The 16,053-nt window shown below is 46.1% G+C and overlaps 1 protein-coding gene across 1 annotated transcript; it reads right to left on the bottom strand.

Moving 5' to 3' along the window:
- Positions 1-9,436: 9,436 nt before the first annotated feature.
- Positions 9,437-13,172, bottom strand: LOC146177666 (uncharacterized). The gene is made up of 3 exons (XM_084581611.1): positions 13,146-13,172; positions 10,812-11,163; positions 9,437-10,699 (listed from the first exon to the last, which is right to left on the bottom strand). Exons 1-3 carry the CDS (start codon positions 13,170-13,172, stop codon positions 9,780-9,782), a joined length of 1,299 nt encoding a protein of 432 aa, XP_084437737.1. The 3' UTR covers positions 9,437-9,779.
- Positions 13,173-16,053: the final 2,881 nt, after the last annotated feature.

The raw sequence follows: 16,053 nt of genomic DNA on the forward strand, positions 1-16,053 counted from the left end.
TTGTGAGTTGTGCAAGAATCGCTGCATCCATGCAACAACACGAACAAGTCTGGAGAAGGAGCTGTGCCGGTGCAGCGGTAAGACAGTTTCCTCTATTGCTACGTGGTGCACTTGCACTGATCTCTCTTCCTCTGCTGCGGCCATATCGAAGTCATCTTCACGCCTTGGCCAGGCGATGGGTGGCTCCTTGAGCCAAGTAGGTCCATTCCACCAAACTGTGTTTGTCTTGAGGGCTTTGGGGCTCACTCCTCTTGTCAGAAGGTCGGCAGGGTTCTCAGCTCCTGGGCAGGGATTCCAGAGTTCAGGATCCGAGCGCTGTTGAACTTCCAGCACCCTATTGGCCACAAAGAGCTTCCACTGTTGCGCTGACCCGCGAACCCAGTGAAGTGCAATTGTAGAATCATTCCAGAGATGCCATTTAACAATTGGTAGGTTTAGTGACTGCATCAAATATTCCTTCAATCTCTCGCCTACCAGCATTCCCATCAACTCCAATCTCGGAAGAGTGAGCTTCTTAATCGGTGCCACCCGCGATTTCGATAAGATCAGAGTGACGGCTGGTGCAGTGATTCCTGAAGTGCGCAGGTAGGCAACCGCCCCGTAAGCTTCTAGCATCGGTGAAAATGGGAATCTCCATGCTTCCGTTGTTGTGAAGTCCGTCGTATCTTCTGGGTACGGTTACCTCAGTCAATTGGTGGAGCTGTAAATGCCACTCCTTCCACAATGACTGCACCTCCTCAGGCAGGGGTGCATCCCACTCAACTCCCAGCTCCCAGAGCATTTGGAAAATCAACTTAGCTGTAACTGTGACTGGTGAGATAAGCCCAAGTGGATCATATTCGAGCCGACGCCTGAAAAATGGAGCGCTTTGTGTTGCTGTTTTGGTTCAGTAAGTTCAATACGGCCTCTAAAGAAAATCCCAAACAGTCATCGTGCTTGTTCCAGACAAGTCCTAACACTCTAGACACGCTTGCTGTTGGACATTCCACTCGGCTCAGGGCACCTTCTGTCCCGTCGTCGTCAACAATTGGAGCATTTTTTTGGAATTCGAGTTCCATTTACAGAGGAACATGCTCGCTAGGCTCATAACCTGCAGTGCTTCACGATAAAAGTCTTCCTCCTCTTGCTCCGAGTCTACTCCAGTGATTAAGTCATCCACGTAGAGGGTTTCTGCCATAATTGCCGCTGTCTTGGGATGAACTTCTGTTGTCGCCAAGTGGTGACGCAAGGTAGCGGCGAGAATAAATGGACTGCTAGTAGCTCCAAAGGGCACCCTTGTCATTCTCCACGTCTCTACAAGCGGCCTTGGGTGCTCCTTTGTCGGCATCTGTTCATACCACAAGAATCTCAACGCATCTCGATCTTCACGACGGACCGATATCTGCAGGAATGCCTTTTGGATGCTGGCGGTAATTCCAATGCGATGAATCCTAAAGTTTAACGGGATTTTCAGGAGATCAGGGTTCAAGTTTGGTCCAGCATCCAGAACCTGATTTAGAGAGGCACATCTGGTGCGCTGGATGATGCGTCAAAGACAACTCTGAGTTTGGTGGAAAGGCTGTCTGGCTTAATAACTGCTCGATGCAGCATGTAATAAATTCTGTTTTCTGAGCTGCTACCTTCCTCTACTGGGAGTCGTTCGGCAAAACCTTGATGGAGTTATTGCAGCATCATATTGGTGCATCATATCCTCCTTTCTCATTAGCTTCTTTGTGAGGTTGTTCAAACGCTTCTCTGCATCTGCCTTGTTATCGCCTAGGCTGAGTTCGACCTGCTTCGACGGTAAGGCGACTTCGTAGCGTCTGTCAACGAGCTTGACAGATGATGCAAATGCTTGGATGACTGCTTTGTCTTCGTTTTGTTGGACAACAGGCTCGACAATGCCCATGCTTTCGTGCTCCCAAAATTACTTAAGGTCAGCAGCAAGGCAGTGAGTCTGGTCACCTACGCTGGCTCGCAGCACAGCCACGGACAAACAGCTGGCGGACAAACTGCTGAAAGGGATAGGACCTTGCAATGTCCAGCCGAATTCCGTCTTCAGTGCCACTAATGAATCATGCAATTTCCGCACATCGCCAGACACGAGGTTCCAATAATAATCTGAACCAATAAGGATGCCGATGCCTTTTCTTGTTAGATGACCTGGTGGTACGGCTGCATCTGCAAGCTCTGTTATCTCTGCCTGCACTGCTTGAATCCCCTTTTCGGGAAGACTCAACTGATCACAGCAGATCTTGGGTATCTCTAAAGCTTCGATAGAATGCTCCTTTCGGTTGTACTGTATGTCGGCGCCGTGGCAGGTGGTGCCAATGCGGCGACATGAGCAGTGGTAAGTGCCGGTGGCGTAAGCGCTCCAACTGCAGGCGGCAAGGACGTGACCTGGGCGTACTTTGGCACCTGACAGATGGTAGGAGCGACCGGTGTTGAGGGGGAAATAGGTCATTGAGGCCAGCTCTTTGACAATGCTGCGCAGGCCGGCACTGGAACGATGTGGCTCAGATGCAGGGCGGCGCAAATTACTTTGAGCAGAGCTCTTCACGAATTAATCCGCGAATAAGCGCATGGAGGTCAGCGTTGGCAGTGAAACCAAATGAAGTGGGATAAGGGTGCATGGTTATTGACTGTAGTTCGTCAAGGCGTTGACAAGTCGATATGATGGCGTCGATCGTGGTAGGGTTCTGCACGGCCAGGGCGTTATAGGCGAGTGGCCCAATACCTTTAAAGACGTGCCGAACCCGCTCGGCCTCTGGCATGGTGTCATTTATGTGCCGACAAAGTGCAAGAACATCTTCTATATAAGAGGTATAGGTCTCATTGGACCGTTGAAGTCTGGCTTCTAGCCTCTTCTTGGCGGACTCCATGCCAACAGTAGGAGCACAGAAAATCTGGCATAACTTTTGTTTAAAGGTAGCCCAGTCCGGAATCGTCGATTCATGATTTAGGAATCACGTTTTGGCCACATCCGTCAAATAAAAGGACACATTAATTAGTTTAAGAGAATCGTCCCACCGGTTGAAAGCACTGACCCGGTCGTAGCTGTTGAGCCAGTCATCTGGGTCGTCGTCGCAGAGACCGGCGAAAATCTGCGGGTCGCGTTGACGGCTACTGACAGTCCAAGTGGCAAGGCGAGCTGGGGTCGAGTTGGTAGAAGCCAGAACAGCGGAGTGGCCCTCTTGGGTCAAGATGATGGTGGTTGGGGTCAAACGGCGGCCAGAGCGGAGCCCCAGGTGGATGCAGGTAACGAAGCAGCGGGTAAATCAAGGCACACCTCCACCACGTGTAAGGTAACGCGAAGGTCGGACTTGGGGGATCAGGTTTTATTGCAGACCTGAAGCCTTGGTTGCACACTGCAGCCAACCACACTCCGCGATGACGATGGGTATTTACAAGAGGGAGCAGGATGAAGATGAAGCGCCACACAGTGCTCACAATATGCACATGCTTCATATTGAGCACAAGACATCAGCAAAATGCAGTGAAACACTGGAAATGAGTGATGGATTTACAATGCAAAGTTGGCCATTCAATGTGCCTTACTAATAATTTTAGTATCATGACTGACAGTGTAGAAAACTGCAGTCTGTGCACATTAAAAACCTCACTCGGAAGCTGTCAGCCAAGCGAGTGCTCGCATATATAATGGTTCCTGAGATTTCAGCTGTAGATGTAGGAGTAAGGTCATTTAGCCATGAGACGTCATCAAGCCTTAGCTAAATCTAAAGGTGCATCAAGCTGCCCCACAATGTTTTGCATAACGGCACCCAGAATAACTTCCTTATAGCTCCACAAATTACCATTTAGTTTCCATTTAGTTCAACTTCACTGAAAAGCAGGCCTTAGTCATAACACTTTTTATGAGTATTTTTGTGATTTGTTATTGTGGGTATGATTCACTTTTTTGGACAATTTCGCTCACGAATCAAACCATGCTTGCAGCAGCTAGCATTTTTTGGAACATATCATAAGACAGCGTATGTAGTAGCACTCACCATTCCACTCCTCGTTTCAGAACAATTGGGAACTCCTTGCAGTGCTGGATATCCAGCAGGCATAGCTCCTTGTGGCGATGCTGCAGGTTACTCAGCCAAGGCCGGCACCATGCTTGTCTGCAGAGGTGAAGGAGGCTGCCATGCGCCTAGAAGCAATGCAAACCATAAATCAGTCTTGCAAGGTAGAAGATGCAACTTAAAACATGATGCAATTAATGCTATAGAGGCACAAATGAGAAAAGTCTCGCTGGTCCACGTCCCCCTCCTCCTATATTAAAATGGAGCTGGCCAAGAAAGCAAGTCGGCATTAGCTCGGCAAAGTAGGTGGCTTCAGCTCTTTCATGAAATATGGGCACATTTTTAAATTTAATATTTTCAGATCAAAACAGTCTATGCCGAGCCCCTTCAGCAAAAGCAGCCAAATAGAGCCCGTTATATGTGTGCGTGTTATATACATACATACACGCGAGTGTTATTTCACCAGTTGCGGAAGCAAATTGGAAGATTGCGGCTGAAACTGCATTGTGCCATGATTTTCATTCATTAACTGATGCAAAGTCGGCAAGTTTGTAAGTAGCAGGACGTGTTCACAAATGAGGAAAATGCCAGTAAGACCTGATCTGCACAGCATTGCCGAAAGCGACCAGCAGCTGTGGTTCGAGACTCTTGCAGAACACATTTTTAAGCTGTTTTAATTACTGCCAAAGCTAGCCAAACAAAATGCTGGAAAAGACAATTTATTATCAAGCACTGGTCACATTGATCAAAGAATATGCAATCAGCGGGAAACTTCAGTCACATGCGGCATCAGTGTGCTTCCCAGAGTCAAGCTTGTATTCATTCGCACTGCTAACATACTTATCGTGCTGCGAAAAACAAGTTACTATCATAGGAGCCGATCAAGGATATGTAATGTTAAGGAAGCTCAGCTTGCATTTTACACCATCAAAACCGTGATATCTCACAGCCATAGCACCGAGGTGCAGTCGTCACCGTCAGCGCATAAATGGGAAAAGAGCACCTGCACTTGCAAAGTGCAGAATGATGTATCGTTCACCACTCATTTTGCGAATTCATAAAATATTTTCAAAACAAGTGGCAGAACAAAGCTTCAAGCCCAGATTAAAATCATAGTGGTTGGTACAGTGCGAAAACACGAAGCACACAAGAAGAGAAGTCCAACAGACGAGCGCTGACTCGCAACTAACTTTTTATTAAAATATGTCACATGATGTTACAAAGAATGGAACCATTGACCAGGCAAATTCAAGAGATATCTTTTTCCTTCACCAGCAACGGGGAAAACCCTATCAAGAAAAACCAAACATACAAGCCTCCTGCCTCCCCCCCCCCCTTTCTAAACTCTCACACACACTCCCAATGGCCCGTCTCACCAAGGATAAATTATCACCAAACATTATCCAGAAAAGAAACCTCTTTATCGATAAGCACTAAGGAAGGCTGGCTGACACACTGCGACTGCTTCTTTTTTTTTTGAAGTTAATGTTGCTTTTTCGGCGCCGCATAAGTTGGGCGGGCTCTGCTGCACTATTAGGAACCGCCAGGAAAAGCTAAAGAACAGTAGCCTGTTTAAATGCCAGGTTTCGCACAAGTCGAGATTGGTAGATTGTGCCTGCGCTGTTGTGTACGAAATTCCGCTGTCGTGCGGTAAGGTATACATTGGTCAGACGAGTCGATGCATAAACATTCGACTGCGTGAACACCTCAATTCGCTCTCGTACACACGATATTCTCACCTGAAAGATCATTGTAGTGCTTGTGGAAAGAGGGAAAAAATAAAAACAAAAGTTCCGTCCCTTGGTTTCAAAAACAAAGATTTTGTTTCGCCTTAGGGACAAAACGACTAGAGAAATAACTGAGGCTTATTACATCAGCGAGCAGTCGCAGTGTGTCAGCCAGCCATCCTTAGTGCTTATCGATAAACAGGTTTCTTTCCTGGATAATGTTTGGTGATAATTTATCCTTGGTGAAACAGGCCATTGGGAGGGGGGGGGGGGTGGCTTGTATGTTTGGTTTTGCTTAATAGGGTTTTCCACGTGGCTGATGAAGGAAAAAGATATCTCTTGAATGGAGCAGTAGCAACTGCACGCTGCGACTGTCATAAGAACATCCTTGTACATTAAAAAATTGAACTTGCTTTCAACTGAGCATTTTATTCAGTTGATATTCACAGTGTTGTAAAGGTCTAACAAAAAAGTTTTCAAGCATTACAAATATTATAATTGATTTCAGAATCCTAATTACATTAGGAAGAAGGTATTTCTTCAGCTGAATTGCTTTCACTTTGCAGTCGAGCTGAGCATTGCTGTTCACTGTCGATTGCTGGTGCAAGGCAGCTGGGCAGTGGAGGCTGCTCAATGACAGGCGTAGTTGGCCTTTGTGGTCTCTCCTGACCAGCATTCTCAATCACTGCCATATCACTGGCTTCTGCGGCTGTTGACAAAGTTTGCATTTTAAAATACTGCCGGCCAAATTCACTGCTTTTTCCTCTTCCATTGCATGTTCTCATCTCATCCTTTTACTTTCGGCCATTTAGACTAAGCAGCACTGTAAATGTGAGAAACATGAAGCCGAAATTTGAGTTTTCACTGCAATGTAGGCATTATGAGACGAAGTATGAAAGCTACAATCCTTACCCATGAGCAGTGCAATGAATGTGAATTTTTTAAGGCTTGTTTTCTCAAAAACACCTGTTTTTAATCTGCAATGACATTCTTTTACATACGGCAACTAACAAGCACAAAGTGGGGTAGTCCATGGTACACTTGGACTATCATTGCAGGATTGCATACATCAAGCCATGTTTCTTAGGTCTTAGCAACACACCTTGTAGGCGAAATGTTCAGAGGAGGGTACGAATTGTCTGCCCATTGTGACCCTGACATAAATTGGGGCAGTTGCGGTCAGCAAAAAAGGTAGTGCAGGCAATAAGCATGTTCGTGCAGATCACACTCCAAGAAAGTGGCACATAATGTGCACAAGAGAAGAGTGCTGGCTATGGAAGAGTGCCATGAAGCAAGCGATGAAAGGCAGTGAAAGATAAGAGAAAATTAACATTGGCACGTGCATACAAACGTTTACCACTGCATGTAACCCTAGAAAGAACTGCGACACAAGAAGGAAAAAAAAGCTACAAACAAAGACAATGAGCTCAGATCTAACTTAGTAACTGCACCTTATGTGTCTCAGAATAAAATTACATTGCGAATAAACAACCAATTAGCCGGCAGCCTTATTTGAGCTACTGCTACAGTACCCCACATTACCAATGTGCACACTTATTGGCGCCGATGCGGCAGGCATGCACCCAGCTCACCGCCGCATGGTGCAATGAGGCGTGCTCATGGCACTTTTATTATATGGCGCTGCCACCCATTGTTGCCTTCAGTGATGCCACACATAGCTGCCTTTGCAACACCATTCTTGTAGGTATAATTTAAAAACAAACGAAGCTAGCTAGCTGATATTAACCATATTACACTAATATTTACAAGCAGGCAATAAAAATCTTTGAACCTCGTTGAGGAATGCCATGCACTTGTATCCAAGTCCTAGGAGATCAGTATCGAACCAACAAAATTCGGAGTGAAAGTACAGTGGTTAAATGCATATCACTGAGGGATAGTGGCATGGAAAGAAAAAATAAAAATATGCATGCTGTATCGCAAGGCTAACCCATACTTGAAAGGTTTTTGAGAAGCTGCTCCTGCAGCTTCATGTTCAATTTCCGAAGCTTGGAATTTTCCTTTTTTAATTCTTCTATTTCTTCCTTCAGCTGCTGGATTTCCCCAGTTCTTCTTATGTCCTCATTGGCAGTTTCCCTTCCTGCCATCTGCAGTTGCTTAGTGCTTGTTTTTGACTAAAAGTGAAGCACAGGTATAACCAGTAAAAATCTAATAAATACACATCATGCACAATAACATCATTACACTTCGCTCCTGAAAAACTTGTCTGCATTTGTTTGACCACTACCTGCCCAATTAGTGACTTTCTGCAAGTATTTTACATGTTTTTCATTGATAACTACGTTGTCATGACGCGGGTTATGAACAGCAATTCCATGAGGACTGCATGGGAGCTACTGCTCACTTATGTTTCAACAGAGCACCTGCAGCTCCATACATGGCAGCAAACCCTTTAGAAGTCGCCTCGAAAAATTCCAGCAGTGTGTTTGTAACTATGAACGACAAGTTTTTCATGACTAAGCAAAAGTTGCTCACTAGGTGGCTTTTTACTGCATTGAACTTAACTGATCTGTCACCATAAACAGCTATATCGCACAATACACTGCCACACATTTTTGAAGCTAGGTTTAGGCCTCAGAGCCAAACAAATGGAAGCAAAATGGATCACTTTGAAGCTAGGTTTAGGCCTCTCTCCCATACCTACCCCCGGGCTTTTCTTCGGAAGCAAAAGCCTATATAAACTTCCGCCAGTGATGATTCGCTACGCCCAGACGAAGACAAGTCTACTTGTCGAAACGTTGGCTTGACCTGCGAACTGAGGCTTCCCACCTCTACCCTTGTTCAGTACTATTTCAGATCTTGTAGCCATCTTCCCCCTCTTGTTCTACAAAGATTGTATGAAGTTGGTACATAGCAAACTGAAGGATATATGGCAGCCTACATGGGCAAATCAAGTAAATAACAAGCTACACCTGATAAAACCCATCTCGGGAGAGTGGACGTCATGTACGCATCAGGAACACTATATTGAAGTGATACCATCTCATCTACGTATTGGGCACCGGCACTTTACACACTTCATTCTGACCAAAGAAGACACACTTACATGTGAACTCTACGGAGATGTGGTAACCACATTCTATGATCATGCATTGAACTCGATAAACTACGGAAAAAGCACTTTCCACAATTTTACGGTGAACAGATCCCCTTGCATCCTAGGTTACTCCTAGAAGTAAATGCACTAGATGAAATCAGTGTTTTTACGTTTTTATAGGAAGCAGAACTTCTGCGCAAATTGTAACATATTAAAACATCTCAGTTCGTTCTCACAATGCAAATACATTAGCCCTGCATTTGGCACATGATAGCCTGAGTTGCATATGTGCCATAAAACCCAACAACACATAAGCTGTTGTTTTTAACATGTGCACGCCACTTGAAACCAATAATAAAATATTGTGGGTGATAAACCTTGCCTTCATGACTAGTTGAAGGCCACGATGACAAGCAGTTGCGAGGAATGTTGTTAGTTAATGTAAAGCAACCCATCTTCAGCATGAGGAGCGGTCATTTAGTTTGAAACAAAGAAATTACTGCGAGTGTAGCAGCTTAGTGCAATTTGTGTTTTTTATATTGTGCGCATGGCGTCGGGAAGGGATAAAGCTCGGTCACAGTACAAGGCCCAATAAATAAAAGGGACAAGCCCGCTGCGGTGGCTAAGTGGTTAGGGCGCTCGACTACTGATCCCAAGGATGCGGGTTCAATCCTGGCCGTGTTTCGACTGAGGCAAACCTCATAAACCAAACCAAATAAAAGGGACAGTTTAACCTAGCAATCCCGTATAGTGATTGTGTCATGAGAAATTAGACTGTCTGCTGCTTTCCATCTGGCAACAAAGTTCATAGTGTTAAACCACACATACCCCAACTCCACCCAATGAAACCCATATTAGGAAGGAGCCATTTTTGCCTCCAATGAGACAAAAAGAAATGTTATCCATATTGCATGTTTCTGTACGCACGATAAAGGAGCCCATTGCAAGGTTCCACTTCTGTACTAATTCGATATGCCCCACCAAAACCTACACCTCTTGATTTGCGGCGACCACAGAGGAACAAAGGTTTGTGAGAGTGCAGCAGACTGCCACAATCTTGTCCAGTGGTGTGAACTTGTCCCCAGGCCTGGCTGTCACAAAGTTAATTGGCTGAATATCCTTCATGATTACATACTTGTTGCGAACTAAGCCAATCACTCGCTCGACGTGAATGCGAACATTTGCCAGCCTTCGAGTGCTTTCAACTTCCATGGCTGAGAGCTGCTTTTTGCCCTTTTTGAAAGCAGGTATGTGCAGTTTTGCACAATACAAACCCAATGAGTCTGCAATATCAAAGCCCCTATCTGCCAGGACTACATCTCTTTGCGTTAAGTTGTCTAGAATACCACAGTTTTCAGTGATATGCTTATCACTGGCCCTTCCACCCCAGCCTTCTGAAATAAAGGTAATTACACCCTGTGGGGCAATTCCTATTAGGTACTTAGCAGTGTTGCTGCCCTTGTACTGTGACCAAGTCTCACTTCTAGGCTCGAGGGAAGATGGCCATTCAATTCTCACCTCAAAGCAGTCAATGATGATGGCTACCTTGCTGCCAAAAGAATCATAAAATGCCTGTGGCATTGTGCTCTGCAAGAGCTGCCGTGACGGCCATGCAATCTCTGACCTCAATCTCCAAAATGCCCCATGCAGCCACTTTTCGAAAATTCGGCTCACTGTTGAGCATGATAGCCTCACAGAAACTCCGACTATGTCAAAAACTGCCATGAGTGTTACAAAATTTGGCAGCCCGGTGTAAAATGAAACTTTCCCTGCATCTTGACGCAGTGATGCCTCGGAGACATCTGTGCTCTTGCTCCTCAAAACGAGCAGCTCTGACGAGAGATGATGGTTGTCAGCTTCCAGTGCTGTTGTCTGGTATCCTGTGAGGTCTGTCTGAACAGCAGTTTCTGCAACAATGTGAAAAGCAGAAATATGACCATCTCTCTCAGCGCAGCAAATTTTAGCACAAGTGAACAACATTCATAACCGCGGGAAAAGCGTACTGTGCCACAAACCTACTTCTGGTTTGCTTCAGGCTCAATGCACTGCTTGGAGCTACCGCTTGGTTCTGTTCGGAGTCGGCCGCGGCGGATTGATCCGGATCCGAATCTGTACTGGCATTTTGTTCCATGGCATCGTCCTGCTGACAGATTTCTTCCATGGACTCGTGATCTTCGAACGCGTTGTCATGAGAGAGGGCAGCGGTGGCGACTGCTGTGGGTGCAACCGCTGTCTTCACTGCGCGTTGCTTGGCGCGCTCGTACCGGGCGCTCGCATCAGCTACGCCAGCTACACGTTCACCGCCGCCATAGCCCAGCTCTACGCTCGGCGCCGTCCGGATTCGTCTCGTCCATGAGACGGGCTGGTTTGCCTGAAAGCAACCACACATTCATGATTTTGCCGCAATCAATGTCTCAGCATTCCGAAATAAGCCAATGCACCACCGCTGCTGCAATCAAAGCACGACTCAGTACCGGCGAGTTTACTGCAGTAGTAAACAGAGCAACGTTCACTTTGCTACCGAAGAAACGTGACTTTTATCGGGAATAAACGGTTTAGTCACGCGCGACAGCATGAAATTAGCGTGGCATTGCACTATCAGGCAACGTTTCGGCTGGCGGGGAAGCACGAAGGATCTCAAAAAGTTACGAGTTCTATTTAATTTACACACGGTAGATTCGTGCATTTCTTACCTGTAACGAAGTGACGGCCGCATACACGGATGTTGGCCAGATTTTATAGGTCTGTTCTGTTCAGGCGGGCAAGCCAGACGCTCCGGCGCTTTGCAGAGAGCGTCTCCGTGCGCTTGCACTGCCACGTAATGATTTTCGGTAACGGGAACATTCCTGGGCGTGGCTGTGCACTTCCCGGCCTTCGTCGGGACTTGCTTCTGCTTCCGCAGCCAAACACGGCACAATTCGGCATGTTTGCTGTGTAGAAACAGGTGTCTTACATGCAAACTAGGTAGAGTTGACACGCATGCCTGGCTTTCCGTACACCTCAATATGGCGCCCACGTATCCCAGAAGGCCCTGTGACTGGCATCCGGTGACGTCTTTGAAAACTATGTATAGGAAGACAGCATAGAACCACTCCACTTCTTTGGAATGTTTGTGGTGGCTTTATGTGGTGTAGTTTGCTATTTCCTTTAGTGTTCCAAGTGGACTGCCATTTTTTAATCAATTTACTATGTACCAATTTCCATCATTTCAGCAGAAAATGCTCTCCTATTAAAACAGATAACAATTCGGCCGTCTGCCCCCTACTACAACCACTACAACCTCACTTAGCCAGCAATGGATTTCAGCACAGGGAGCATCATGCATCATCAGAGAGAAAATGAAAAAAAAAAGTGAAAATGTTCCTATATATATAATGCACACAATGTATGGTTGGTTGGTTTGGTTGGTTTGTGGGGTTTAACGTCCCAAAGCAACTCAGGCTATGAGAGACGCCGTAGTGGAGGACTCCGGTAATTTCGACCACCTGGGGTTCTTTAACGTGCACTGACATCGCACAGCACACGGGCGCCTTGCCTTTCGCCTCCATCGAAAAGCTGCCGCCGAGGCCGGGATTCGATCCCGCGTCTTTGGGACAATGTATGGTTAGACTAGACTCCCTTTTGAAAGATGTGTCCCTCCTTCTCTGGGAAGGCAGCTGCAACCTGGCTGCATCAGGATTATGCCCACAATAGATAACTGCATTCCCACGCCCCTCTCTCCACACCTGCTATAATACAGGGGGTTATATGAGACCCACAAGTCGATTGGGTTCCCTTTTAAAGGGAAAGGGCAAAAGCCTAGAGTATGTGTTTCTTCTCTCTTTCTCTCGAATAGTTAACTGAGTTCTGTAGCCCTACCCCAAAGAGGGGAGGGGGATATATAATAGATTATTGTGCGCGATTCTGGGAGGGAGCCAGCATTTGGGGAGGGGGGGGGGGGAAGCGGGAATATAATATAATAGATTATTGTGCTCCTACTGCTTGTGTTGCGCATTTTAGGGAGGAAGCACTACAATAGGTAATTGCGCTGCTATTCCCCCGCCCCCCTTTCCGGTAGCAAGGTAGTGCGAGCCACATAGGCGCACAATTATCTATTATATATAACTATAAGTAGATAATTGTGGGCCCACGTGGCACAAATCCAAGTCGCCTATCCTTACAGTGCTACAAACTGTTACAGCAACAAGGTACAGTGGTATGGTCTCCACTACATAAAGAAGCAGATAGTGTCCTAATGGGGGACACAAGGGGTGTTCTTTGTGTTGGTTATGTCCCGAGTGAACACTAGTGGTATGGTGGGCAGAACAATGCTTTGCCGTTCAGGTTCATGCCAGAAAAGACAATTCTACTCACCTGCCATATGGAGCAGTTGAGCATCATAATATCCTCCGCTTGTGTTTTGGTCACCCTCCCAAAAAACGCTGTACACTTCCAAGTGGTCGTAGTCAAATACGTCGCGCGGGCGGAAGTTTTTTACATTCCGCGACGTTGTCACTTTCTTGATGTCATCCAAGAACTTCACATAAATGTAGTACATTTTTTTAGCGTGACACAACACAGGAGGAGAAAACTGCGGTGAGGCCAAACGCAAGCGAGAAAGCAACCTACAAAAGCAAAAGTCCTAGCTAGGGAAAAAGTATCCTATCGCAGTCCACGCCTGCTTCAATAGCTCGTACTTCACCTTCCAGGAGTGGCGCTGCATGCTAGTTAAATATAACAACTAACTGCAACGCTAATAACACGTTCGATAAACAGCACCGGGTTTGCCCCCAAACCAGTAATGGTGCGCTGTGCACCACGGTGGTGGTGCTCTGGGGAGGGTCAACATTGAACACAAATTGCACTCCGCGGGTGCGTACATACAGCGCCACCTCGCTTCGGGCGCGCAAAGCGTGTGGCGCGCACCTTTGATCGCTGGTACGCACCTTTCCTTCGAGGCAACAGCAGCAGCTTGTTTTCCGAGGTGACTGCTCTTACCGCGCTATACTGTGTACTCCGACTGCCTTTTCCAAAAACACAGTGGACATTATAATTAATGGAAGAAAGCATCACATGGCGATGTCTGAGGAGGAAATAAATGACGTTATATCAAGTGAGTATAGTAACATAGTTCGCGATCGCACCTGCAATAGCCTGCAAAATAATTCTGAAGGTTGGTCTTTAATGATTTACAGATCCGCCCAAGCTGCATGCGTTAGTCGCGTCCATCAGCGGTGAGGCTAACCTTTCTGGGAAGGTCGACGACGGAGGTTCCAGTGCAGTCCCAGGGCCCTCGGGGATCGCGAGCACAGCCTCGTCTTCTGTCCCTGGCAAGTACTCGACTGTTTTATTGTTTTGTTATGTTTTTTAGTAGCAAACTGCCCCCAAATGAATTGACTAAAAACCTTTTGAGGACGTCTAAGGTCGCAGAAATTGAGCTCATGAAATACACATCGCAGAAAGCTAGTAACCATGTTCATTGTGGACTTCTTTTATATGAGTCTTCCATTGTTAGTTTTGTGCAAATGCCAGCTTGTGTGAATTATTTGTTGGCGATAAATTGCTTGGAAACATTAATTGAGCTGTATTCTTTTTTCTCATCAGCAGATGGCGACAGAACAAATGACCACAGCCCAAAGGTTTCACAGACTCCGAGTGAATGGAGCGATGGAGAAACCAGAATTCTCCTGGACAAATACTTTGACTATCTGAGCCAAGTAGGCCCAATGAAGAAATTTAAGAACAAGAAGGCCATATGGGCTGCAATTGCACTCGACATTCAAGAAGAGACTGGGTACTCTAAAACTGGAGAACAGTGCCAGAATCGATTTAAGACTGAAAAAAAGGCGATCTGAAGGCAAAAAACAAAATTCCATTTCTGGTTCTGAGCCTACAGAAATACCATTTGATGATGAAATGGCTAAAATCAAATCTATAGACGACAGTATTGAACCTGAGCTTTTGCGGAGACCAGGAAGATTAGAATATCGCACAGAAAAACCCAGTCAAACAGCTCCAGCAAAGCGATCAAAACAAAGTATACCAGAAATGATGTGTAAAATTCATGAAGATAGAGAAGAGCACCTAGAACGATGTCACAAAGAAAAACTGGTTTGGTTTGGTTTGTGGGGTTTAACGTCCCAAAGCAACTCAGGCTATGAGAGACGCCGTAGTGGAGGACTCCGGAAATTTCGACCACCTGGGGTTCTTTAACGTGCACTGACATCGCACAGCACACGGGCGCCTTGCTTTTTGCCTCCATTGAAAAGCGGCCGCCGAGGCCGGGATTTGATCCCGCGTCCTTGGGAACGGTAGTTGAGCGCCGTAACCACTGCGCCACCCCGGCGGGGCCAAAGAAAAAAAAAGAAAAGAAAAGCGAAGTGCTGCAACAACTGCTGGGAGGACGAAATGAGCCTGCAGTAGAAGAGCCCTGGAGCCCATAGTGTCAAAATAGCACCGTGTTCGTTTGTTCCCTCATCTTTTGTGCTTGTCTCTGTTCACGCTGTTCAATACAGGATCTATAGAGTGCAATATTGTTTGTTTTCCGTTCGTGATAAAACAAAGTGCAATTCAATAAATATTTTGCAACACCTTGTCAGTGTTAATGACTGGTTAATTATTTAAGTATACCTCTATTGCTGCTGAAAACAATAGACTAGCAGAAGACAAGCTCAGGCAGGTACAGGAACTGAATGAATTTTATTGCACGATTACAAATGCACATATCGCAGAACAATCAAATATATTGGTTACAACAGTGAAAACAGATGCTGTGCAACCTTCTTCCTCTTGTCTTCGCCTAATTGCCGCAGCAACCTATCTCTCTTCGAGCAGTCCGTCTCCAGTGTTTGCTTTGAGCAGACCTTCACATTCTTTGTGACCTCACTGTCATCAATTATATCTGTGTTGCCTGCTTCAATACACAGATTGTGCAGCACACAGCATGCGAGTATGAATAATGTTGCTTTCGTTACTGTGGGAAACTCAAGGTATAGAAGGTGCCTAAACCGGCCTTTTAAAAACCCAAAAGCATTCTCGATGCAGGCACGCGTCTGGCTCAACCTGAAGTTATAATTTGTCTATTCAGGGGTAAGATTTCCATAGTCTGTACGGAGTTAGCAAATATTCCCTGACGGGGTATGCTGCATCCCCTAGAATATGATATTTCCCTGCAGTGATGCATGGCAAGTCATCCAAAATAAATGAGCGCCTGAAAGCCTTACCGTCATTCGACTTGCTTGTGTGGCCAAGGAAGACATCAAGAAATCTGCGGTGACTGTCA

Source organism: Amblyomma maculatum, chromosome 10 (assembly GCF_055883805.1).
Source record: "Amblyomma maculatum isolate TAMU_Amacu chromosome 10, ASM5588380v1, whole genome shotgun sequence".
Classification (NCBI taxonomy): Eukaryota; Metazoa; Arthropoda; class Arachnida; order Ixodida; family Ixodidae; genus Amblyomma; species Amblyomma maculatum.